Source organism: Brienomyrus brachyistius, chromosome 20 (assembly GCF_023856365.1).
Source record: "Brienomyrus brachyistius isolate T26 chromosome 20, BBRACH_0.4, whole genome shotgun sequence".
NCBI lineage: Eukaryota > Metazoa > Chordata > Actinopteri > Osteoglossiformes > Mormyridae > Brienomyrus > Brienomyrus brachyistius.
Genome location: NC_064552.1, coordinates 18,639,730 through 18,665,530, shown reverse-complemented (window position 1 = coordinate 18,665,530; position 25,801 = coordinate 18,639,730). Strand labels below are relative to the sequence as shown.

Sequence of the window (25,801 nt, the reverse complement as noted above, 5' to 3'; positions counted from 1 at the left end):
CTCACGCCCTCACGGGGCAGGGTAACGGGCTCTCTTTCCTGCTGAGAGGCATCTCGGAGTCGAGCACAGCAGACGGATGATGGCTGGCTTCCTGGGGGTTCTTGGCATTTTGTCTTCTCTTTTGGTTTTGTCAAATAGCACAGGTAGACTTTCTTAACCCTGTTATGCAGGGCTGTTGCAGGGGAGCTGTCTTTCTAGGACTAGAAGGGGCTTTATTATTTAGATGCAGAGTGATACAACTTTGACACGGGCGTCAGTTTGAAATGCTCACTACTGAAAATGGACCATCCAGTCAATTGAACTCTGAATAGACCTGATGAAAAAATATAGATGTAACTTTTGAGAACTGAAAAAAAGCTCCAATATTGAGTGTCTTGACGAGACTGTTGAATCATCTCAACTAAGAACTTTTTGTTTTTATATCAGAGAATAATGCCTACAGCTTTGGACGAACTACTATAGCAAACCTAAATTCTGGGTGAGTACGTTGAAAGGTAAAATTTAGTCAAGTGATTGAAATGAAAGCAATATGTACATGCATATATTAATTTAATCTGTGTGCTTCTGTATGCTGTGTGACTTGGTTTGTGTCTCTTTGGTTGATCAGATGAGGTGACATTGTGATTATACTTAACAGGAATAACCTCCTCTGGCTGCACACCTCTTTTGCGTTCATGTATCTCCTGTTGACGGTGTACAGCATGAGAAGACACACCTCCAAGATGCACTACAAAGAGGACGATCTGGTAGGGGCACCTCATGTAGGGAGGGTCAGTGTGTGTGAGGAGGGGCAAGGCCTCCTCCGGTAGGTTAGGTTAGGGATGCCAGGCTGAGCTACATCGTGTAGAGTAGGGTCACCTTTTGTAGGGTAGGGTCACCTGGTGTAGGGTAGGCTAGGGGTGTCAGGCTGAGCTACGTCGTGTACAGTAGGGTCACCTTTTGTAGCGTAGGGTCACCTGGTGTAGGGTAGGCTAGGGGTGTCAGGCTGAGCTACGTCGTGTACAGTAGGGTCACCTTTTGTAGCGTAGGGTCACCTGGTGTAGGGTAGGCTACGGGTGTCAGGCTGAGCTACGTCGTGTACAGAAGGGTCACCTTTTGTAGCGTAGGGTCACCTGGTGTCAGGTGGGCTAGGGGTGTCAGGCTGAGCTACGTCGTGTACAGTAGGGTCACCTTTTGTAGCGTAGGGTCACCTGGTGTAGGGTAGGCTACGGGTGTCAGGCTGAGCTACGTCGTGTACAGTAGGATCACCTTTTGTAGCGTAGGGTCACCTGGTGTAGGGTAGGCTACGGGTGTCAGGCTGAGCTACGTCGTGTACAGTAGGATCACCTTTTGTAGCGTAGGGTCACCTGGTGTAGGGTAGGCTACGGATGCCAGGCTGAGCTACGTCGTGTACAGTAGGGTCACCTTTTGTAGCGTAGGGTCACCTGGTGTAGGGTAGGCTACGGGTGTCAGGCTGAGCTACGTTGTGTACAGTAGGGTCACCTTTTGTAGCTTAGGGTCACCTGGTGTAGGGTAGGCTACGGGTGTCAGGCTGAGCTACGTCGTGTACAGTAGGGTCACCTTTTGTAGTGTAGGGTCACCTGGTGTAGGGTAGGCTACGGATGCCAGGCTGAGCTACGTCGTGTACAGTAGGGTCACCTTTTGTAGGGTAGAGTCTCTTGGTGTAGGTTAGGCTGGGGCCAACTCGTGTAGGGGTGGGTCAGCTAATGTACGCTATGGCCACTTCCTGCAGGGTCAGCCCCCCAGGCCAGTGTGTTTCTCCTCATTTGAATTCTAGTTGTAAGTGTATTGTTTTCTAAATGAATTGTTCTGTGTTTTTGGGTAGATTGTTCTTGTCTGTAAGTTCCACAAAAGCCTTTTGAGTGTTCCGCTAAATATGAGCCAGATGTTAGTTAATCAGTTAATAAGCTGCTATAAAGACAGAACAGGGCAGCTACAGCCTGCTTGTGTTGGCACCTGCCTCGTTTTTGAGATTAAATTTCCGTGGAGAATCACTTGACTCTCCTCCTGCAGGTGAAACGCACCTTGTTCATAACCGGGATCTCGAAGTATGCCGAGGAGAGCCACATAAAACAGCACTTTGAGTAAGCATGCTTGTGTTATTTTCACCTTACATGATGGGGAAGTACGGGATGCTGGGATGCAGTGGCTAATGATGTTCTCACACTTAGAAATCTTGGGGTTTTTCAGAAAAATTCCATGGGGGGTTTTGTATCTGCAGGGATGTCTAGTGTAATGAAAGACTCTCATCTGCTGTGCGGTGCTGCTGTTTCTGTGGTATTCTGGAGGGCCCATGTGTATTACTGACAGAACTAACAGTACTGAATTAATACTGCAGCAGTCAGAATCACATCAGAGACAAGCCTAGAACACCCAAATTCGGTAATTCAAAGCAATTCGGCAGAGTTTAATGCAGGACCCAAGTGCCAGTAGTACTTGTTTAATCAGCATTTTCTGGATACTGTTAAATAAGTGATGCCTTAAACTTTACATATTTTGTAAAAGATGTTTAATTTGTGGAATCAGTACCTAAAATTCGTTTTTTGCTGTGATACAGACAGGCCTATGAGAACTGCACTGTGCTAGAGGCTCGCATCTGCTACAATGTGGCAAAGCTCATGTCCCTAAACACGGAGAGGTAAGGTACTCTCTCGCTCATCATCCTTCTTCTGCAGAGCTGTGTATCTCATGGGTGTTTCCATTCAGTACAGCGCCCCCTAATGGTCTCTTATGGCCTAATTAGTTGGCCACTGAAAAACTAGGAAATACTGCCGAATCGTTCAGAAATATTTTGTTGTAAAAACTTGTGGTTTTTGTCTTTGTAACTGGGTTTCAGCAAGTTTTTAAATTTTAATTGTCTACAGTTTGTCAAGCATAATAACGACGTAATAATTTACCTTACTAGCTGATTACCGTTCTACTGTTTTTTTTTAACTATAGGGATTATGATAGGTATGTGAAAAGGAAAAAACTGGATTAGTTTTAATGCATTCTGTGTATGCAACATGAAAATGAAAGTGGACTGGAAAATGTGATAATTAGGTGTCTCGTTAACCAAATGATAAAATATAAAATGTATAGGACAAAGCATACAACCTGCTATGCCTGTACTGGATAGATGCACAAGGCTAGTATAAATATGTAATTAAACAGAGCCAGGCTTAACCGAAGGCAAGATTTTGGCAGTATGCTATGAGTTGAGGTCCCTACTCCTGAAGTCGTCAGATCGCTGTACTGCTCACACTGCACGGCTCCTGAAGTCGTCAGATCGCTGTACTGCTCACACTGCACGGCTCCTGAAGTCGTCAGATCGCTGTTCTGCTCACACTGCACGGCTGCTGAAGTCGTCAGATCGCTGTACTGCTCACACTGCACGGCTCCTGAAGTCGTCAGATCGCTGTACTGCTCACACTGCACGGCTCCTGAAGTCGTCAGATCGCTGTTCTGCTCACACTGCACGGCTGCTGAAGTCGTCAGATCGCTGTACTGCTGACACTGCACGGCTGCTGAAGTTGTCAGATCGCTGTACTGCTGACACTGCACGGCTCCTGAAGTCGTCAGATCGCTGTACTGCTCACACTGCACGGCTCCTGAAGTCGTCAGATCGCTGTACTGCTCACACTGCACGGCTCCTGAAGTCGTCAGATCGCTGTACTGCTCACACTGCACAACTCCAATGCGGGTGTCTGCGACTCATCATTGAATGCATCGGGTTGCGTCTTTGAACAGGTTATACTTGGCGATCTAGCACCGATTTGCCAGCACTGATCAAACACCGATTTACCTCCGATCTGGGGGTTGTGTCGGTGATCTCCAAAAACTGTTGGCAAGTGGAAAATCAGGGCTAAAATTGTGTAATGTGATCATGATTTAAGTGGGGAGGTTCTGATCCCTGGCAAGGACCCCTTGGGGTTCAAATTTGTTTGCAGCTGGACAATTTCCTGGCATGGTTGTAAATTGTCGTATTGATGCATTAATATTGCTGGCTCCTGTAGTAGAATATTGCACTAAAGTCATGGGTTCAAATTCCAAGGGAACACATGCAAATGGCAACCCTTCCCTCTACTGCAAGCCACTTTGTATAAAAGCATCAGACAAATGTATCCATGTATTTACTATGAGTGTTGTTACTGTGAGTGCTAGCATTTAGCTAGCTATGTAAAGATACACCACCATGCGCAATACAAATGCAGCATGTTATAGTTTTTATTTGAGGATACATCTCTAGTGAAGTGATTGAGGCTAGAAGATGTCTGTCATGCTCCCAAGCAGAGCTTTGGGGCTGTGTTGCCATGGGTTACTCGTGATGCAATATTGTATGTGCTAACAGCTAGTTTCTAATTTTACCACCTGCATCTGCTTAAGCTCTGGCCTCTGTATGTTGTTTGTTTTCGGGGCCTGAATCATGCAGAGGTGATACTAAATATGCAGGACGTTCTCACCAACCACATTACGCACTGACTCCATTCTTGTAGTCTGGGAGTAGTAATTAGCTTTTGCGCTAAAAACAATTGTAAATTGAAACTGTTGGGTTATAGTAGCTACATAGGTTAGGAATGTATTAATTCATGTAATTGAATATGAGTGTCCTGTAGTGGACTGACATCCTGTCCAGACCTGTAGTGCTTGGGATAGGCTCCAGACTAACAGTGACTCATCCTGGATAAGCAGTTATGGAACATGGATGGAAAGATGGATGGATAACTGGCACCTCAGTAAGTGTCAAGAAAAAGGGAGCATATCTTCAGCCACTTGTTTCAGGGTTTTGGGTCTTCTGGTGATAGTGAGTGTGATTGTCAGCGTGTCTCCAATGCTGTATGCAGTAACACGGAAGCTTGTTGGGGGACATGGCAAGAGGCTTGTCAATATTCGGAAGTTCATTTGGTGTTGCGCAGATCCTGAACTTGACGATGATGTGTGCATGTTTTAAGGACACAGTAGGCCAGCACTGGTATCTCGTAGCTAATTTTCTGCCATTAAAGTTAAATCCTAGTGTTTGCAACATCTCTTTAAAGTGGCGGCTCTTCAGACCTAAATGGAATTTTTTATTTTTTAAATATTTTTTCATTTTTGGCATGACTAGCTGTCTGGTTGTTGAAGATGACGTTGGTGCCCAGTGTGATGTTTTAAACGTGTGTGTGTGTGTGTGGGGGGGTTACTTCACCTGCAGAAAGAAGGCAGAGCGAAGCAAGAAGTTCTTCACTGACCTGATGGCCAAGGAGCACGTCCCCACCATGATCAACCCTAAGCCGTGTGGACACCTCTGCTGTTGCATCATCAAGGGATGCGAAGAGGTCTGTGTCCTGTAGGGGGCGCTCACCAATGAATGGCGGGAGGGGGTGTGGCCAAACTGCACCGTTTCTGCCGTATGCTAACACAGAGGTAGACAGCAATGCCAGGAGACCATCTGCGTAAGGATGGAAAGCAGACCTTTAAAATCGCAGCATGTCTCTGCTTGAGACTTTTACTTTCTGAGAGGATTAGAAATATAGTGGCAGGGGAATATGTCTATCCTAGCTGTCCGGTTCAGAGTCTGTGTGTGTGTGTGTGTGTGTGTGTGTGTGTGTGTGTGTGTGTGTGTGTGTGTGTGTGTGTGTGTGTGTGTGTGTGTGTGTGTGTGTCTTCCTTCCCTTCCTAGTCCAGTATATGCATTCAAATGAACTGTCAGAGAATGACAACATTTTTACAATCATAATTTAATTTCCTTAGTTGGCTGGATGATATTTATTTCAGGCTTGTCGGGTCCCAGCTCCTTAACGTGGATTTTTTCCACCATCGTCCTTATCGCAAAAGGGTAATTCAATAACGATCTCACCGAACTTGCTGGAAGCTGCCCCTGTCGTCGTCGCCATCATCTCTCTCTGACTGACTGACCTGAGAGCAATTCAAAACTTACCCGCATTTTCTGTAGCAGGGGCGAAATTTCCAGAGCCCCAAAACCATTTAATTTGGTGATGCTGATAGGTGAAATCTTCATTATATTCGCCTACCAACTGTACACGATTGGCTATTTTGCTGCACGTCTGGGGCGCTTTGATTAGCGCCCAAGAAGAGAAATGATTGGTGGAAATTTGTCGGTGGAAATTCACTGTTGAATGAGAGTCAGTTGGTGGAAATGTTGCTTAAATAATTGAGATTGCATGTAGGCACACACTATTAAGTAAAACTGACATTGATAAAAATATATATATATAATTTTATATTCCCCCCCCCCACATCTGCGAGGGCGGAGCCCGAGCGCCCCTTATGGGCCAGCCGCCACTGGTAAATTCTATTCTGAGGGGAAAAAGTAAAGTCAGTGGAAGCATATTGTATCGTAAGGCACCAGCTATGTAACGGATCGATGACGTCATCCCCCATGCTGTAGCTAATTTGATTCACACTTGGAGAAAATTATTGTTTATTGTTGGGTTTTAGGTGTATTGTGTCTTCCCCCTAATTTAGTTCATTAGTCCCAGTTGGTTTGTGTGTAGTTCAGTCTTGCTGTGTCTTTTTCCCTTTGTACTGAGTGTGTTGATGTAATGTAAACAGCAATGTCTCCCTCATATCCCTGTATCCATTTTCCCCATTGCATTGGCTAGATCACTTCACAAACGAGTGGATCCCTACGAGTCGCTCCTCCGATGTTTCACGTTTCATTTGTTGATTTATCTAAAAATAAGCAGACTTGTGGAAGTGCAGCAACGTGAAAGTTCTCTCGTTTAACTCCTGCGCGTGAAAAACAAAAAGTGCATATGCTAATGAAGGCTCATTCTTTGGTGTTTTCCGAAGTGTTTGCTGACAGCGGTTGCGGGTCGTTACGGGCAGATGTGTGGAGCTCATGACGGGCTTCATTAAAAGCTAGAGCGTCAACACCAGGCCGACGACGTGCGAGACAGGATTCGCAAGCCAGACGTGGCTTGAAGGGAGCGAAGCGGTTTGACAAAGGATATGGAAAGCTGTCTTTTTCTCTGGTGCGGACAGGAGGAGGCTGTGAGCTATTACACCAAGCTGGAGTCGAAGCTGAAGGAGGAGTACAGGAAGGAGAAAGAGAAAGTCAACACGAAACCTCTCGGGATGGCGTTTGTCACTTTCCAGAACGAGGCGATGACTGCAGTGTGAGTCATTCTTCTGTGTGCCTCTTTTCTGTGTGTGAGTGTGTGTGTGTGTGAGTGTGTGCATGCGCGCATGTGTCTCTGTATGCGTGCTTCTGTAGGGGTGACATTTTGAAAAGTAGAGGACCAAAATAGATGGGGGAAAAACGCTAATGTCGGCTTTATCAATGGCTTGCAATTTGTGCTCCTGTTCATAACTATAATCATGTTTGGAGTGTCACAGTATAATGACAGATACAGTATAAATTCTTTTCTGTGTCTGTGCTCCTCATTGAAAGCAAGTTGTCTTCTTGTGGAAAATTGCACGTGATGCAGCTGAGTAGAATTATTTTCCTGGTGCTGGAAGGATCAGTCTGCTTTATAATGGAAACGCACTGCTATTGTGATACTGAGTCTATATTGGAGGAACTTCTACAAGTGATCAAGTATTAAGAAGTAAAACAGGCCTGTTCAATTCAATAAACACATAATGTTTGAAAACTGGGTCAGTTACTGAAATATATTTACATTTTATCAAAATTAATGAAATCAGTACAGCCAATTTATCCCCCAAAAAATGTATGAGTAACATTTATGAGTAACATTAAGCAGAAATCTCATTATGAGCAACAAAGTTAAAACGTACAAAAGAAAATGCAGTGATTAAAATTCAGAGAAATTTAGCAAATCAGCAAAAGTAGTTTTTGGTAAGTTTTGATAAGGGCTGCATGATATTGGAAAAAATTCAAATTTTGAGATGTGAATATTTAGCGATAAATATTGAGATATTTCTAAAGTGAAAAAGGAGTTGAAAACTAACCCAGAATAAATTATAGATGAATAGAGCTTCTTATGATCTACCAATAGTGTCTGTCAAGTAAGCTGTTGGTGTTGTGTCTAAGCAGTGCTAACAAATCATTAATGTCGAAATGATGAAATGAAAAATTAGATACCGTCCAACCCAGCTGATTACTGCGATCTTTGTGAATTGACAAATGCATGTGCATAACATGCGATGTTGATATGAACTTGGCACATCATGCAGGTCTGGTTTTGATGATCCTATTCCCCCCCCCCAACCCCCCATTTTGGGATGTGTTGTGGTTGAAATGCTATTTTCTGTATAGAAAACATGCCTTAAATGTTTAATCATGGTCTTTAATGCCTTATCCACTGAGAGCAGGGGCTTTTGCTGCGATATGACTCTCTCTCTTTTCGGACCTTTAAATACGGACGGTGAGTGGTCTCTGTGTGATGCAGCATGTGGGTGTGTGTATGCTGATGTGCAATGTGGGGACTGGCTCCAGTCAAGCCAGTGTCCCGCCATGACTGAGGCAGTTTGTCCTCTCTCTGTCTCTCTCGCTGTCTCTCTCTCTGTCTCTCACTATCTCTCTTTCTCTCGCTCACAGAATCCTGAAGGACTTCAATGCCTGCCACTGTCAGGGCTGCAAATGTCGCCACGAGCCCAAGTCATCTCAGTTCAGCGAAAGCTTGCATATCTACAACTGGAGCGTCTCCTATGCCCCAGACCCACAGAACGTGCGCTGGTGAGGCGCCCAGTCTTGCCTGTGGCTAATTGCCTTTAATTAAAGGGCTGAATATCTCCTGATGCACTGAAGCTCCTTGACCACTAAAACAGCTACTGATCCTTATTTTCCCCAAGTCAGTGTCATACTGTTTGCTGCCTAAATTAATTCATCAATCAGGTGTTTACTTTTAGTAACAGTCATTTTATGAACAAAGTGGATTACTAAATATATACTCCAAACCAGCCAGGACAGCTAGATATATTTGGTCTGATTTTAATTACACACAAAATCTTCCGCCACTAATAGGACAGACAGTCCCATGAAAACCCCCTTGCCCGTCACTGTTGGGATGGTCAAGATGGCTTAGTTTTGCCCTTGTTGCCATGGAGCCAGAGATAAACGGCCTGATGGTCATCGAACCAAGAGCATCTTGTCGATACCTCTTAATCAATACTACTATTTATATCTGGAAAAATCTAGATGGTACACTCCTACAGTTTTAGGTTCCCTCTGGCTACATTTGTGCCTTTGAGAGGTAAAGTGGGCTATCCCACAAAAACAAAGTTTTGAGAAAATGAGCTCCAAAGTTGAAATCTTTTCAAGAAATCTGTGTGCCTATAACCTACAATTGATATATATCATAGGTAGCACAGAGGTATGACTTAGATAATAACAACTTATCCAATTGAAAATATTCAATAAAAAGGGGGTAGGGGTCAAAAATGTGGGATAGCCCACTTTACCTCTCAAGGGCACATTTGTCAAATGTGAGGAGCATAATTGAAATTTCGATAACTGTAAAATGTTTCCTGTGGTAGGAACCACTAACAGTTATCTTCCAGTGACAGTAATTAGCAGCTCCTTAAAGTGCTCCTACATTATGGTGAAATGCTCTTTTCACTGCACCAAAGAATAATTGGGAAATTGGAGTAGAAACTTGGATAACACTTTACTTGACAGTGCACAAATAATGTAGCATTATGCTGTTACCAATGGATTCATTAACCACAAAATAAGTCTTAATTACATACTGATCTCATGTTCGTTCATCATTAATGAATCGTGACACATCTTTTACCCCAAGCAGTTACAGTATTTACTATATCTGTTAATTGTGTAAACCTTTGTAAACTACTGAAGGAACAAATAATGAATAACATTACATACTGACCTCATGTTTGTTCATCATTAATGAATGGTGACTTTTCTTTTATCTCAAGTAGCTACTATATTTATACATCAGTAATAACTCAGTTACTACTAAGTGTGTACAATCTGAAGTAAAGTGCTACTGAAACTGTAATGGGAAATCACTACCTGGGGGATATTGTTGATTTCAGCAAGGAGTAAAGCATGCGATACATTTTAATTTTAATAATAAAATGTTAAATTGTGTACAATTACAGTACATAAATTCTACTTTTCAAGCTTTCTATACCAGCTGTTCTTAGTGATCTTGGTGTGTACCAATTGCGTTTAGTGCAATTTTTGCACTGGTGTGTGTGTGTGTGTGTGTGTGTGTGTGTGTGTATGTATGTATGTATGTATGTATGTATGTATGTATGTATGTATGTGTATGTATATATATATGTGTGTATATATATATATATGTATGTATATATATATATGTATGTATATATATATATATATGTATGTATATATATATATATGTATGTATATATATATATATGTATGTATATATATATATATATATATGTGTATACTTTTTTTTTGCACTGGTGTGTGTGTGTGTGTGTATGTATGTATGTATGTATGTATGTATGTATGTATGTATGTGTATGTATATATATATGTGTGTATATATATATATGTATGTATATATATATATGTATGTATATATATATATGTATGTATATATATATATATATATATATGTATGTATATATATATATATGTATGTATATATATATATATATATATATATATGTGTATACTTTTTTTTTGCACTGGTGTGTGTGTGTGTGTGTGTGTATGTATGTATGTATGTATGTATGTGTATGTATATATATATATGTGTATACAATGACTGCTACAGCTGAGAAGTACAATAGAATATATTTTTTGGGATGCTTTGCCCGTCTGGTTGGTGGAGAAGAATTTGCCTCCAGTCTTTGGCAGATGTATCATTCGTAACTCTTGTTGAATTCGTTGCTTAGCTTGGTTGCCTCCATGTGTGTCAATGACATCAACATAAACCAACTAAGCTGTATGTTGAAGCAGCTGCATCCTATAGTTACACTGAGGTTTTTGAGGGCCCCCACTGGTTTGTTATGTAGCTGGACTTGTCTGAAAGATGGAGCTTTCTCAATGAACTGTGGAAGAATATTTCACCCCTAGAGCAATAATTATATATGGTTTCCTTCCATGTATATTAATGAGCCTTGATTCAGAAAGTGGTTGTGTGTCATTACAACCCTACCTCTTTAGAAATAATACAAGTGTAATACACAAACAAACCACCATTAGATATTTTTGGCCTGCGAACGACGAGATTATTTTTCTTTTTTTCCTTGGTACTTGTGCTTTTTATTATGTCATCAGTTTTAGTCTCCCATTATCTCACCAAGAATGACTTCAAGGATTTCTCAATGGATCTGACCCATACTCAAAGCACAAGGGTTCATTGAAATTTACATAACATACTCCTTTTAGCTATTGCATTTCCTGGCAAACTTCTTGAAACATCTGTCTTTTGGAATCAACGTGGTATCTTCACTGGGCCTCACATGGCCAACATGTGCTGCAAGCCCCACGGTGCACCTCTCTGCTGACTGTACGCCTGCTCTCCTTCAAATTCCTTTTGCATTCTGAGGAGTCCCCGACATCACCTAATTACGTATGGAACTGGGTCGCTTCACGGGAAACATCCCCAGCACAATTGTTAGTTCCCCCCGCCAGCCATTTTTGTTGTCTGTGGGATTTCAGTAGATCAGCTGCTGTAGGCACGTTGGAGGCTGTTGCCTGGGAATGAGCAGATATCGCAGTACATTCTAACCGGTTTCATATTCGCTCATGATTGTATGTCATGCACCCGTTCTTCCCCAGAGAAGCCTTCCTGTGTAAATTGTTAAGAAATGTAATGGCTCAGATTTTATGGTTCTACTGCTATACTTGGCTTAGTATATAGGTAATGTTGGAGCAAAATGATCTCTCAGAATTGGGTGACCAGGCAATCCCTGACAGGGAGGACACTTTGAGCTACTTCAGGTTTTACAAATTCCTTTAAAACTGAAAAGCTCCTGAGCTTGGCAAAATAGTTCAGTTCTTTTTGTGCTTCAACTGGGTTATTTCTTTGATTGAAAGACTCATCCGTCCGTTTCACATTAACATTAGTGACACATGCATGATTTTAGGAGACTGACCAATCAGCACACAGCAAGAACTCAGTGCTTAAGTGAAATCCAGGTCCTTTTAATTGAAAAGGTAGTTTACAAATCCTGTTAATGTATCTCAAAAAGGGATGGTTGCATCATTTGAATGGAAATGCTCAGTATGAGGTGAACAGTTTTTCTGGGGGAATGATTTGGAGCCTGTAGAAAAACTCCGTGGATTGTCTAGTCAATGGAGAGATTCACTCAGGACAAAAACCCAAGAAGATTGGTGGAGCGACCTGGAGGCCGTTAGTTTGACCTGTAGTCAGCGATTTTTTTTTTCCCAGTACCTGACCTTGCTTGACAGCTAATAGCTCAAGAGTGGACAGTGTGGCTGGTGACCCAGACATCGGGGGGGCTGAGCTGACATACGGCAGGAGGAGGAACCCATATTGCTGTACACTTCCAATTACAGACATTCGATCGCAGACACTAATGCAATTACAATAACAGCACTATGGGAAATCATCTCATTATATGAGGTTAGATTGCATGTTAGTTAGACTGGAAATGAAATATTTTGCGAGGAAATTCTGGTGAATACTTTCATTGGCCATTGACAGTGAAAAACACTGTTACAGACAGTTGGTAGTGGATACAGGTGTGTTATTCTTCAAAGGCAGGGGTAAATAATATAGTCAGGGGAAGGATTGGGTTCATACTGTACACTTTAGAGTAGTGGTGGGCAATATTGCAATATTTTATCATAACCGGTTACAACTGTATGTATGATATACATTTCCGAGGTATCTCAGGGATTGCGATACTGCACAATTAATTTAGTTAGGCAAAATGTAAGGCAAATAGCACAAACATACATGCTGTCCAGGAGTGGGGCCAACGCTGAACGTGCAATGAATGCTCATGTACAAGTGCACTAACATAATTATTATAACAACACAACAAACAGGCAAGCACCTATAACGCGATGCCTACTACGACAAAAGCAGACCGATGTGAAACAACACAATTAGAGTCTCCATACCATCTCAGCGCTGTCTGTACATCTCACTTCTTTATCAATCATCTGTCTCTGTGGATGCCAACTTAGTGGCTAAGTCGTGCGAGAACTAAAATCTTAATTGATGTATTTTAATTGGTTATTTAACATTACTACATACATTTATAAAAATCATGATCTATATTGTGGATTGTGATTCTAACCAAAAATATTGATATAACTTTTTGGCCATATCGCTCACCCCTACTTTATAGCACTCCTATGATTTGAATTTATGTCTTTAATGTTATTGTTTCTAACCCCATTAAGGTGATTGCTCAGGCCGCTGTAGAATGTATGTGTATCTTTTTTCTTTCCTTGTAGGGAGAACTTGTCTCTTGCCGGTGTCTCCTGGTGGGTGCGCTGCTTTATCATCAATTGCATCCTCTTCCTCTTGCTCTTCTTCCTCACCACTCCAGCCATCATCATCAGCACCATGGACAAGTTCAATGTCACCAAGCCAGTGGAGTACCTCAATGTAAGGGGGGGCAGGACATCCTTCTGAGCCAGTGTTTACACCCTAAGTGTTATGGAACATTTAGCTAAGTACTCATCAACCCCAAAATCTACAGAAAGCATTTTAGCATGTTCCTGTTAAGCACATTTAGAATATAAATGGTGCATTCTTGAATTTGATTTGAATATAACTACTTTCCTGAATTTGAAAGCACGATATTCTGACCCTAGATGTGAGAAATGTTCCCATGAAGACAAACTTTTCCACAGCAAAAACCACTGATTTACAGCACAGACCATCTATATCACAGTGTGTCTCTACCTGGTCCTTGGGGACCCCCTACCAGGAATTGGGAGGGAGCAAAAATTTGGACTGTCTGGGGGTCCCTGAGGACTGGGCTGGGGTACACTGCTCTAACATGAATCTCATTTCCCCAAAGAACCCCATCATTACCCAATTCTTCCCCACCCTGCTGCTGTGGGCCTTCTCCGCACTGCTGCCCACCATCGTCTACTACTCGGCCTTCTTTGAAGCCCATTGGACCAGGTATCTGCATACTCTTTGTCATGCACTTTTTCGATTTTTCACTAAAACTTATCAGAGACGAGCCTTCTGACCGGCTGCCCGAGCCGCCGGGTCTCCCTGCTGCTTCTCAGCTTGCCCCTTTTCCTGTTTGCTTCAGGTCGGGGGAGAACAGGACCACCATGCACAAGTGCTACACGTTTCTCATCTTTATGGTGCTTCTACTTCCTTCCCTTGGACTCAGCAGGTATTTCTGCGGCAACAAGACAAACTGAGAGCCTAATAAAATAACCATGGGATTATGAAGCGGGGGAACGGTGGGTTTAATTACAAAGAGATGGACTTCATTTGCGGCAGAAGCACGATGAAAACATTCTTAGCATTTTAGCCAGTCCCTCAGCTCCCCTCGATGTAGATGTCAAGCTGCTGCCTCAAGTATTATGAAGCAATGTTATTGTTATTGGGGGAATTTTTGTTTATTCTTCCAATGCAGTTTGGATGTTTTCTTCCGCTGGCTTTTCGACAAGAAAATCTTGGTCGATGCCCCAGTCAGATTTGAGTAAGTGGTGTCTTTTATTATTATGGTGTTTTTTTGTTGTTATTTTTTGTGTAGTCTTTTCCTGCAGTATTCTTCTGTTAAGAGCATTCCGAGTGTTTTGATTGGGTTTTAATTATAGACCACATGGTCGCATGTGCTGGTCTGTTTTGCTTGGCGATATATTCTTATTCTTTCCTTTGAGTTTGGGGAAACATTTTTCAGTGCAAAGACAAGGACACATGGAGTGATGTGTTTTTTGGGGTTGTGCTCTTGAAATTAGACTGTCGACATGTGAAATGTGTCTCAAGCTTCCAACATGTTCGTTTAAAATTGACACCGTGACATAACCTAAATTTTAGCTGATAGAGGTTAATTGTTTGAACATTTCAAAAGGTTTGAACATTCCTGCTTTCTTATCCAGGAACATTTTCTTTCACTCCATTTTTCTGTGAAATCCTCCTTTATGTCTCTGTCATCTTTTTCAAAGTTAAGCCTAAAAAATAGCAATTTGCCGTTTGTCGAATTTAAAGCTTGAAACACATATTAGGTGTTAGAATGTTATTCAGTAGGATGTGTTAGTCGTGTGCCTGGTGCCATTGCGTGTAAAGAAAGGGGGGGGTCATTGCTCCGAAGGAATTTCCACATTAATACAGACCAGCCAGGACCGCAGAAGAGTCCTGGGGGGCATTCCTGTCAAAGCAGGCTCTGCAGTTCTGGGTTGAGGCATCCCAATTCTGGGTTGCTGTTTCCATATATTTTTTTTTTTAATTGTTGAATTAAATTGTTGAGCGGGTGCACAAGTTTGGTGCTAACAGACCGTGTTATGGGTGTCATGCTGACATGGGGGCCTCTCAGCACGTCTGCTGCTTTCCCTCCGCACCCCCCATCCTGTACCGCTCTATCTCAGTCTCCGTCCTTGTCATCCTCTCTCTTGTCCTCTCGCACTCCACAGGTGTGTCTTCCTCCCAGACAACGGCGCCTTCTTCGTGAACTATGTCATCGCCTCGGCGTTTATCGGAAACGCCATGGACCTGCTGCGAATCCCAGGCCTGCTCATGTACATGATCCGGCTGTGCCTGGCTCGCTCGGCCGCGGAGAGGCGCAATGTAAAGCGGGTCAGTATTTTGGCAAGTTCCTCTGTGGAGGCCCCTGGGAAAATGCTTGGGGGAAATAGCCCCTGGGTGAGCAGCCTTGGAGTAGCTATTTATTACAGCAATATTATACACCGATCAGCCGTAACATTAAAACCACTGACGGGTTTAGGGAATAACATTGATTATCTTGTTGCAATGGCCACTATATATTGGACAAGTGAACAGTCAGTTTCCTGTTGGAAGCAGGAAAAATGGGCAAGCGTAAGAATCTGAGCAGCTTTAACAAGGGCCAAATTGTGGTGATGACTGGGTCAGAGCATCTCCACAACAGCAGGTCTTGTGGGCTGTTGCTAGTAGGCAGTGGTCAGTACCTAACAAAAGTTCTCCAAGGAACCCTAACCGGCGAGCCTGCAATGGGGTCTCGGACGCCCAGGGTTCAATGATGCACGTGAGAAGTGAAGGCTTGCCTGTCTGGTCTGATCTCACAGCAGAGCAACAGAAGAAAGTGGCCTGGTCTGATGAGTCATGTTTTCTGTGACATCATGTGGGCGGCTGGATGCATGTGTGTCATTTAATCGGGGATGATATGGCACCAGGGTGCACTATGGCGGGGTTGCCAATGAGGGGGCCAGAAGCCAACACAGTTTTCAGATTTTCCTGCCTAAACACATCTTAATCTGCTAATTACCAGGTTTAGTAGGTGTGTCTGAGCAGGGAAATCTGCAACCTGCATTGCAAACTGGCCCTCCAGTATTGGAGCTAGGCCTCCCTGCATTCTAGGAAGCAGGCAAGTGGGTGGAGGCAGTATGCCGTTCTGGGCAATGTCCTGCTGGTACTCTGTGGGTTCTGGCATTCCTGTGAATGTTACTTTGACATGTACTACCTATTTAAACATTGTTGCAGACCAAGTACAGCCCTTCATGGCAACAGTATCCTCCAATGGTAGTAGACTCTATCAGCAAGTTAATGCTCCTTGTCACACTGCAAAGATTATTCAGGTTTGAGGACCATGATAGAGAATTCAAGGTGTTGAATTGCCCCAAATCACAATCCGATCATGCATCTGTGGGATGTGCTGGACAGACAATCACAATCCATGGGAGCCCCCCCCCTTGCAACATCTGGGGTTTAATTTTATGGTAAAGAAAAAAGGGAACGATGCAAAAGTATGAAGTCCCTCCTGAGTTATTCCATAAACGTGTTTCATTCTTCCGTAAACTTCCGTTTGCGTTTACCAAGGAAGCTGTCTGACTGTGTCAAAAGTGCGTGAGCTAACAGAGTGTGTCTGTCGTGCCCCCACCAGCACCAAGCTTACGAATTCCAGTTTGGCGCCGCCTACGCCTGGATGATGTGCGTCTTCACCGTCGTCATGACGTACAGCATCACCTGCCCAATCATTGTCCCCTTCGGTGAGTCACCACATCCCCACTTTCTGGTTCTTCCGGCCGCACAGCTGTTATGAATTGGTATTAACTTACTCGGTGACTGGTAGTTTCTTATGACTCTCTTTTTAATTCGTTATTAATTTCAATAATTAGATTTTGTTTTTCGTGTTAGCATGATTTTGTTCAGGGTCGCCTTTAGCCATTTGGTTAGTGTGTAAACCTCTGTTCCCGTGCCCAGTAAGATCCTCTCATGCATCCTGTATGCTTATTAAAAATGTAGCTGTGTGTTTGTTCATGCTGAACTTACTGGTTGCGGTAGGGAGAAATCCCATTGCTATTAAACTTAAGCAGAGTGTTCTAATGAAAGTCCTGAAGTGCAGCCACGCCATGCGGCCTCTTTGAAAGTGTGTCTCCCCGCTTCTTCTCAGGCCTCATGTACATGCTACTGAAACACCTGGTGGACAGATACAACATGTACTACGCCTACCTGCCCTCCAAGCTGGACAAGAAGATTCACTCGGGTGCCGTCACCCAGGTGGTGGCCGCGCCCATCCTCTGCCTCTTCTGGCTGCTCTTCTTCTCCACTGTGCGCACAGGTGAGGCGGCTCTCCGCTGGATGCGGGCAGTGAGGGTTCTGGTGGATTGATTGGCGTTTTCACAAGTTTGTCCTTTTTCATTTTTTCCCGGATGTGAACAGAATATGCGAATGTGAAAATATTTCAAATGTATAGTTCATTTTTAGAAATGAATCAAGCCCTCTGCAAGACCCCCAGCGTTCTGGGGCCTGGTGCGATACTGGCCATAGGCCGGTACTGGTCTGCGGGCTCGGGGTTGGGGATCAACACTGTAACTCATTCATCTACCTTTCTCTTGGCCTGTGAGACTGGCCAGCAGATGACATTGTTGTGGCCTTGAGGTTTAAGTGTCATCCACCTTTGCTAATAATCAATAACATTACAGGTACAGAAAGTAAAATTTCAGACAAAGATTTTGTTTCAACCAATGAGTTCAGTGTAAGGAGTCACAGAGTACTCAACTGGTTGGTCTGGAATTTTACTTTCTGGACATGAAAATTATCAATAATCGTTTTGAAATCCCGTGGCCAGCCTGAGTCCTTCTAAGCTGCTCAGCCAAACCCATAGAAGCTCCTTTTTAATCAGTAATCTCATGTAACTTCATCCCTGCATAGCTACTGTGCATCACATATGCATTAACGCAACAGAGAGTGTTAGAAATGCAGCTAACCCTTTTTATGATGGTCTGGAATGATCTCACTCCTGCACATCTGGATTCGAATGAGGTCATACTCTGATACAATTGCTTATTTAGTGACCATTTATTTATTTATTATTTTAATTATCCATTGTTTGGTCCTGGTTCAGAGGATTTTCTTTGTGAAAACCGACCTTTAATGTGTGATTTTATTTTTTTTTTAATAGGCTTTGTGACCCCAACAACCATGTTCACGTTGGTGGTCCTCATCATCACCATCGTGGTCTGTCTTTCCCACATCTGCTTCGGGCATTTCAAGTACCTCAGTGCCCACAACTACAAGGTATGGGTTCTAGTTCTCTGGATCACTGTTCTTCAGGTACAGGTTACTGTATCCCACCTTCAGGGGGTGCTGTTGTCCCATCTACATTTCCAGTGGCTCAGTGATACTTACCTCCTCTTCTTCCAGATTGACACCAAGGATACTGATGCAGATGGGGTGGAGAATGGCCGTCCGGCTCGCTCCACCACCTCTCCCACCAACAAGTCAGCAGTAAGTGGAATCTTGTCCCATCCGTGGAACATCAAGCGGTGTCATTCTAGGCTTGTGCTCAATACCTGAGTGTGTAAGGTCACACTGCACAGCTCAGCATCCTGTATGTTCTGGTCATGCACTGAATTAAATTCACAGAGAGGAATGTAAACATATGCAATACATGGGTGTCATATTTCAGTTGTATTTATTAGTGTTGTGTGATGTGACACTTCACATCTGGGACATTTAAACTCATTTTAAATATTCTTCTTGGGAGCAATTATGCTAAATCCCAGGCTAGAGTTTGTGTCAGTACTTATGTGCTTTAAAAATATCTACGTGACCAAAGATTTAATTTTATTCTTTCTTTTTTCACCCCTCCCACTTCCTCCAGCAAATGTATATTGCCCAGGTTCTGCAGGATCCAGGATCAGACGAAACGGGAACCGGAAGCGGGGAAGAGGATGGCCAGGGGTCCTCGCAGGATGAGGAGATGATCAACACGAGGAACAGTATTAACGAAGCGGACTTCCAGTCGGGAGAGGACAGCCTTATAGCCAATGAAGTCCACCCGTAAGAGCGCCGCTGCGGAGATCGAGAGGCCGAGGAAGGGGGAGGAAGCTGGGGAGGGAGGGGGGGTGGGCAAGACGAGATCCACAAAGGCAACTGGGCTGATCACCGAAACCCACTGCTCCCTTCAGATTCCGGGACCATCCCACCATGGAGGTCATCCCCATGAAACCCACTGCTCCCTTCAGATTCCAGGCCCACCCCTCGAATGGGGCCGTCCTCCGCTGAGCTTGGGGTCACCCCCCCCTTCTCCCCCCCCCCCCCGCCAGCGAGAGTGTGCGGCCGAGCCAGTGCCAGCGTGGTGTTCTCCACTCCTTGGATACGGACTGGAATGGCAGCCTGATGCACAGCCTCTTTCATCTGATCCAAATACTTTACCTTTGGCCCCTATCCTGTGTATTTCCGCGTCACTTTAACACCACTAATCCCTAGAATGTGAACGGTGTCTCGCTGTTTGTCTCGTTTGTCCTGCACACGCCACTTGGCCTGTACTCATGCACAGGAGAGGCAGGAGTCGGCTGCTAACCTGGGACCCCCCTTTACACCTTTATGCCCCTCATAAGGAGTAACTGCGACAGGCTGCATGTTTAGTCCTGTGGGTGGTCTGTCTTTGAAGCACCAGAACTGCCACAGTGTAGCACTGCTGGGGGGGGGGGGCGCTTGGTGTGTTCGGTTTTTTATAGCTTTGGTGCACTAAATGTGCTCGGTTCTTCAGTTCTGCAGCGTTCTGCACAGAGGTGGTCATGTGACCTTCCATTCAGTGATGATGCGCTGATGTTCAGCCGCCCTGGGAATTATGTTCCTGGGGAGAGTGAACTTGCATGCATGTCAGAACCATTCTATTGCGACTCCTTTCATCAAATTATATTTCCATGTTAATTTAACTTTATGTACTAGCTAACTTCATATTAATTGCTTATTCTAATGGCCAGCGAGATCTTCGGATCTTTTTTTGTATTACGTACATTTTAAAAATGTACAGTCTAAAGATTAGTGCAATGTTTTTAGACCTCCGGCGGTTTAACTAATCGTTGATTGATGGAAATTGTGCGGCTCATCTTCCCCCCCCCCACCCCTCCCAAATAATTATTAATGAAGAAGATCATTGTCGCTTAGCTGCACGGGGCTCAAGGTATCAGTGAGCTCAGACTTTCTCAGCATACAGCCCTTGATCGCCTGAGCCAAAGGGATATGATCCACTTGGGAGGTGCTTTTAAAAATGGCCTAGTGACATTTTCGTTTGGATATTAATACATACTGATTGCATACTGAATACATACTGATTTGCTTTTAGATTTTTCACCTGTGCTGGCTTAACTGTATGTAGCCATGTATATAGCTATAGATTTTGTGCTTGAATTTGTTTAGAAAAACAAATATTGTACCATATTTTGTACAATATTATTGTACAATATTTTATGAAATTTTGTGTGCATTTTTCAGCAATAGCTCTGTGTAAAGGATGTACTGAAAGTGTGTTGTTTTATCCGATCCAGCTGTGTAGAGCACAGCAATGCTGGAAAGGTGAAGAAGCGCCACTATTTTCAATGAAAAAAGCTGGATGTGTTTGTGCTGGTGGAGGCCGAGTGTTTGGCAGCAAAGAGCAATATGTAGAAAATGAAATTTGAATAGTCTGCTAATTGCTGTATAGCAGTGTTTCCTGACGCAGTTCTTGGGAACCCACAGATGTTTGCCCTTTTGCTCACTTTCAGCTCCCAGTCAAACAGTCCACATTTTTGCTCCCTTCCAGCTCCAAAACGTGGCCTGTCTGCGGGTCCCTGAGGACTGGGTTCGAAGGCACTGCTTTGTGGCGATTCTCCAAACGCATAATGGGAGTGAACAAAATGTTAATTCCTTCATGTCCCAGTTATCTTGTGACCCTGAAACGTAACTTATTTTGAATCTGTATTCGGTTAACAAGTAAGTCGGATATCTTTGTATTACTGAATGACGGGATCACCTTTGCACCAATTACCTGCAAGTATTTTCTTTCTGCAGTTGTCTGGACCGTGGGCACCGTCTGCTTTGGTTACCATGCTGTGTGTCCTCACAGTGTAATTCAGTGCAATTCACTCAAGGATCGCGGACTGAATTTGATACACTTGAAAATTTGTTTTCTCAGAACATTTGTACAGAATTACCGTGAATTTGTACACTTTGAATAAATCAGTTACTCAGACCTGAGCCCCAAACCACGAAGATGAGTGCAAGCTCAGAACATCACCTCGTAATTGACTGACTTCAGTAACTGTTTAGCAGAGGTGGGTAATTCAGGTCCACAGAGTAAAAGTCCAGACCAAGATTTTGTTTCAACCAACCAGTTGAGTACAAAGAGTCACAGTCACTGAGTACTCAACTGGTTGGTTGAAACAAAATCTTTCTCTGGATTTGTACTTGCTGGACCTCAACTATCCACCTCTGTTATTTAATTGCTTTATCATCTGATCTGGAGGTTAAAGTGTCATTAGCAGGTGCTACGTGAAATGTATTCTTAAAAATCTGCAGCCTTTAAGGTGTGGGGTTGGAAAACCTGTACAATAGAATTGTTCTTTTTTAAGTATAGCTCTTTCTAAAGTAGTGGTAGATGAAATATAGCATATTTCTTGAAACTCTTGCGATGCACAGGAGAAACGATGATCCGCAGTATCAATGAAGAGCTGTGCTTCTGATTGGCCCGTCTTTGGTGTGCAGCGTGTCTATGGTAAATCTTTGAATTTCTATGTCCTTCAAAGAGCAGTTGTAGAAGTGCTATTTTAGGCGCAGTAGTTTTGCTAAAACCTTCGCTTAAGTTAATTTCCCGCTTGTATGACACATCAGTCGAGTGGCTGTGTTGCTGTCTGCTGGGACATAGATATTTGAAATACCGTACAGATAGCGGACTAGAACACTGTGGCGGATATGCACTTATAGTAAATGACCGCTAGAGGTCTCTGTGTACCTTTTTTTAGTTTTTCAGTTCTGGAATGGAAACATTAGAAAGTGAAAATGAAAGAATGCAATATACTCAAAAGACGGACTGAGTGAAAGAACTGATTTGTAACTTGAAAAAAAAATAGAACTGACTCAGGTTTTCTTTTCTTTAAATATAAGTACTTTATGCTTTTGATTATTTTTGTCAGGTTTGATGTGCAACTTGTTTAACCAACGTTTCAACTTCATATAGTAACATTATATATAAATTTTATTGTGTGGCTTTTATACTTGTACATTTTGTCTTTGTTTTTAGTTTCATCAAATTTAAGCTTCAAAACAAAAAATGTTGTTTTCCCTAAACACTCCTTGTGTCTAACAAATTTGTGGGTCAAAAGAGATTATAATAATTCTGAGAAGCACATGCCACAGAGGTCTGGTCCAAAGACTTCTGGAAATCTGAGCACAAAGGGAACTGTTCATTCAAGTGTCTTTGAAGATTTAAGGCTCTCTGCATTGCTAATGTCCAGGAGAGACCTAATGATTTCCCTCATAGCATGTTTGTTTCATGTAAATGTTTTTTCTTTTCTTTTCTTTTTTTTGACATTTTTCCTTATGGGGATGAAGTTCAAGTAAAGATTGTGGAAGCTGGTGATTGGTTTGTATGACATTGGCTTGATGAATCAATACCAATAGAGACAAGCATATAAAATATTTTTGTAAATAGCCTTCAGTAACTCCACCATCATGGTAGTTATGGTAATGTGGAGTCGCACACTTATGTACAGTTTATGTAAGTGATAAACGGGAGGGGGGGAGGGTAAAATAATATGTACAGTAGACTGTTTGGGTTTTTTATTGTACCGGTCATTAACCGAATTCCCCTGCCATGAAATACTAGTGTTTAGGTTAGTGTTTAACAGTTTTAACTGGACCATTCTATCGTGTTGGGCTGTCATTTTTTACATTTTATTTTTAACTTGGGTCAGAAGGCTGTCTGTATAGTGAAAAACTTGTCAATCTCTCTCTCTCTCCCCCCCCCAATAAAAACTTAGAATGGTTCTTGATCTTCTTGACGTGTCCTTTGTCTCTTCTTTCAGTCTGCACTCGTGTTCAGAGCTGGCTGGCTTGTTGCGCGTCTGCCGATTGCATTGTCTCCCCATGAAGGACCCGCGTCCCATTCGGGGTGTCCCTAGTTTATGTGCTGCATTTCCTGGTATGAAGTGTGCAGGGATGTTTAGAGCCCAGTGAAGTCTGGCTTCAGTTTTCTAAGATCTCTAGTCTTCGTGCCATTTGATGAAGAATTTCCAAGGCTGTTTGGCAGGAAATACCTAAACCAATGTCCACACTGACCATACTTTTATTTTCCCGATGTCATAACAAAATTATCACATCCTTTTAATTCATTAGTGTAATTCAGAAACGGCATCTTGGGGAAAATGTATATCAATGTGCTTTCTTAGAAACATTCATATGTCAGAATTATTTCTCTGTAAAATTCAAATTCTTCAAATACACTGTCAGAAAACAAGTTCTTCGAGGGTGCAATTACTTGCCACTGGGGCTGTACCCTCAAGGGTCTGACAATTGTACCCTAGCTGCAGGTAAATGTACCTTTTAAGGTACAGAAATGGACATTGAGCAGCATTTTTTGTACCATGGGGCGTGCATTAATGTTGTTTGCACCTTGGGGAACAAAACAGTACCAAGGATGTACCCTTTTTTTCTGAGAGTGTAATTTAAAAATAAGTAACTTAATAGACTATGAAGATGCATTTTAAGCTCGTCATCATCTCCAGGCTTGCGGACAAGTGCTGGTCCTCATCTTTGGCACCACGATGTAGTAAAAGTCTCCTGTCTTGGCTCGGATTCTGGTCAAGGGGTTTGCCAGCTGAGGCATCTAGCCAAATCTTTCCTCAGGCTTGTTGTCTAGTGTACAGTCTGTCCTGATGTTCTCCACCCATTCAAACACCCAGGTCTCAAAATCCCTGTTTCTGTGCAACTGCTCAAGTACACAGAAAGAACAGAGAATCTGTTGTGGTACTGGTTTGGTACTGAGTACATCTCCAGCTAGTCCATAAAGTAGTCCTGGGTGAAAAACACCTGAATGCTCCAGTGCCCGGCAGTGCAGGTCCTACTTCATCGCAATTGACTGATGCCACTGTTTTCTACAGCACAGCTGTCACAACTGGACTGTAACACAGTGTTTCCCAACCCTGTCCACAGAGGCCCCCAGACACTCCACATTTTTTCTCACTCACAGCTCCTGGTGTGGATAGTCTTCCGGTCCCCAAGGATCAGGTTGAGAAACAATGATAGATCAGGAGCTCCACCCAGCACAGGCAAGCCCCCATAGCTAGTGAAATTTTCTAGTCAAACTCAGATCTGCCAGATGGCTGCCCCGTTTTCCCCACCTCCAGGAGAGCACAGAGCTCCAGACTGTCCCACTGTGGCCTTTAGCCTCAATGCCAGAATGAGGGCAAATTGCTTCACCCACCACTATACAACACGGGTATAAGATCCTCTACTACAATCTGCTCATCCCAGAGTAGGCAAAACCAGACCAAGGAAACACTGGTAGCCAGTGTGATCTTCTACTAGTATATATTTCTGGACTGGATCCATCCTGCCGGCTCTGAAACACTCAAATTAAATAAAGTTCTGGCCCAGATGAAGAGAACGAAAGTCACCCTGGAGATGGGCCTGCTCCTCGGCTAGCTTCCCCTCTGTCACCGTCTGTGATAACTTCAGTAGATCACCTCAAGGCTGCTGTTGTGTTTTCCTTGCTAGGTTTACTCGCTATTGTGTGTAATCCCAGGATGTTAAAGTCCTAGATAGGGGTCAGGCATACGGACCGGCTGCCCTTGTGTGCAATGCTCCTCTGCGCTTGGTCACTTTGCTGTGGCGCTCCTTAGTCAAAGCTGTACCCAAAAGATGAAAATCTGTTACTCTGTAGAGACCTCAGGGGGTGGTGATAAAATAGTAAAAGGCTAAAGCACCCCTGTAAAACACAAGGTAAGTAACCCTTAGGAAGCTGTGATGCATATGTGATTCTTAAGTGGGGGTCGGCACTAATGGCTCCTCTGTTGGGGGCTTGAATCGCACTCACCCTGTGTGAGTGCAGTTTCCTCTGGATATTCCCATTTCTTTCTTCAGTCCCAAAACATGACTAGACAAGCTGGAGTCTCTGAAGCACAGAGGAGGGAGTGTCTGTCTATTCATTGCAGGACATACCTCTCCCACCAAACACAGGAAATTTAGAGATGCCATTTTTATCTGAAGCACTTAGAGCAGGGGCATCAAACTGCAGTCCTGGGCGGCTGGAACCCTGTGTAGCTCAGTTCTTACTTGTTCCTCCACAAAGGATTCAGCTCAACAGCTGTATGGTAATCAGCACCAGGAGGTCCAAGGAGGTGAATCAACTATGTTAAATGAGGGGAAACCCAAAAAAGGTGCAAGACTAACAGATCGGGGGGGAGCAGGACTCACAACCATGGAGAAATGAGGCTACAATGCTATCTATTGAGCCACTATGTCACCAATACAAACATGTTCATGTTTAGTTTCATTACAATTAACATATT

At 43.3% G+C, this 25,801-nt stretch overlaps 1 protein-coding gene across 9 annotated transcripts in view; it reads left to right on the top strand.

Moving 5' to 3' along the window:
* Positions 1-23,289, top strand: part of LOC125715372 (CSC1-like protein 2) — a 49,806-nt gene extending 26,517 nt beyond the window's left edge. For all 9 annotated transcript variants that reach the window (XM_048986778.1, XM_048986777.1, XM_048986776.1 and 6 more), the window contains 18 exons: positions 427-478; positions 638-746; positions 2,014-2,084; positions 2,558-2,638; positions 5,171-5,294; positions 6,964-7,097; positions 8,483-8,620; positions 13,319-13,472; positions 13,891-13,997; positions 14,134-14,220; positions 14,467-14,532; positions 15,464-15,626; positions 16,909-17,014; positions 17,419-17,586; positions 18,430-18,545; positions 18,672-18,755; positions 19,132-19,310; positions 19,439-23,289. In XM_048986778.1, the coding sequence (XP_048842735.1) occupies positions 427-478; positions 638-746; positions 2,014-2,084; positions 2,558-2,638; positions 5,171-5,294; positions 6,964-7,097; positions 8,483-8,620; positions 13,319-13,472; positions 13,891-13,997; positions 14,134-14,220; positions 14,467-14,532; positions 15,464-15,626; positions 16,909-17,014; positions 17,419-17,586; positions 18,430-18,545; positions 18,672-18,755; positions 19,132-19,310; positions 19,439-19,535 (2,036 nt within the window). In that variant the 3' untranslated portion in view covers positions 19,536-23,289. The remainder of the gene's footprint in view (positions 1-426; positions 479-637; positions 747-2,013; positions 2,085-2,557; positions 2,639-5,170; positions 5,295-6,963; positions 7,098-8,482; positions 8,621-13,318; positions 13,473-13,890; positions 13,998-14,133; positions 14,221-14,466; positions 14,533-15,463; positions 15,627-16,908; positions 17,015-17,418; positions 17,587-18,429; positions 18,546-18,671; positions 18,756-19,131; positions 19,311-19,438) is intronic.
* Positions 23,290-25,801: the final 2,512 nt, after the last annotated feature.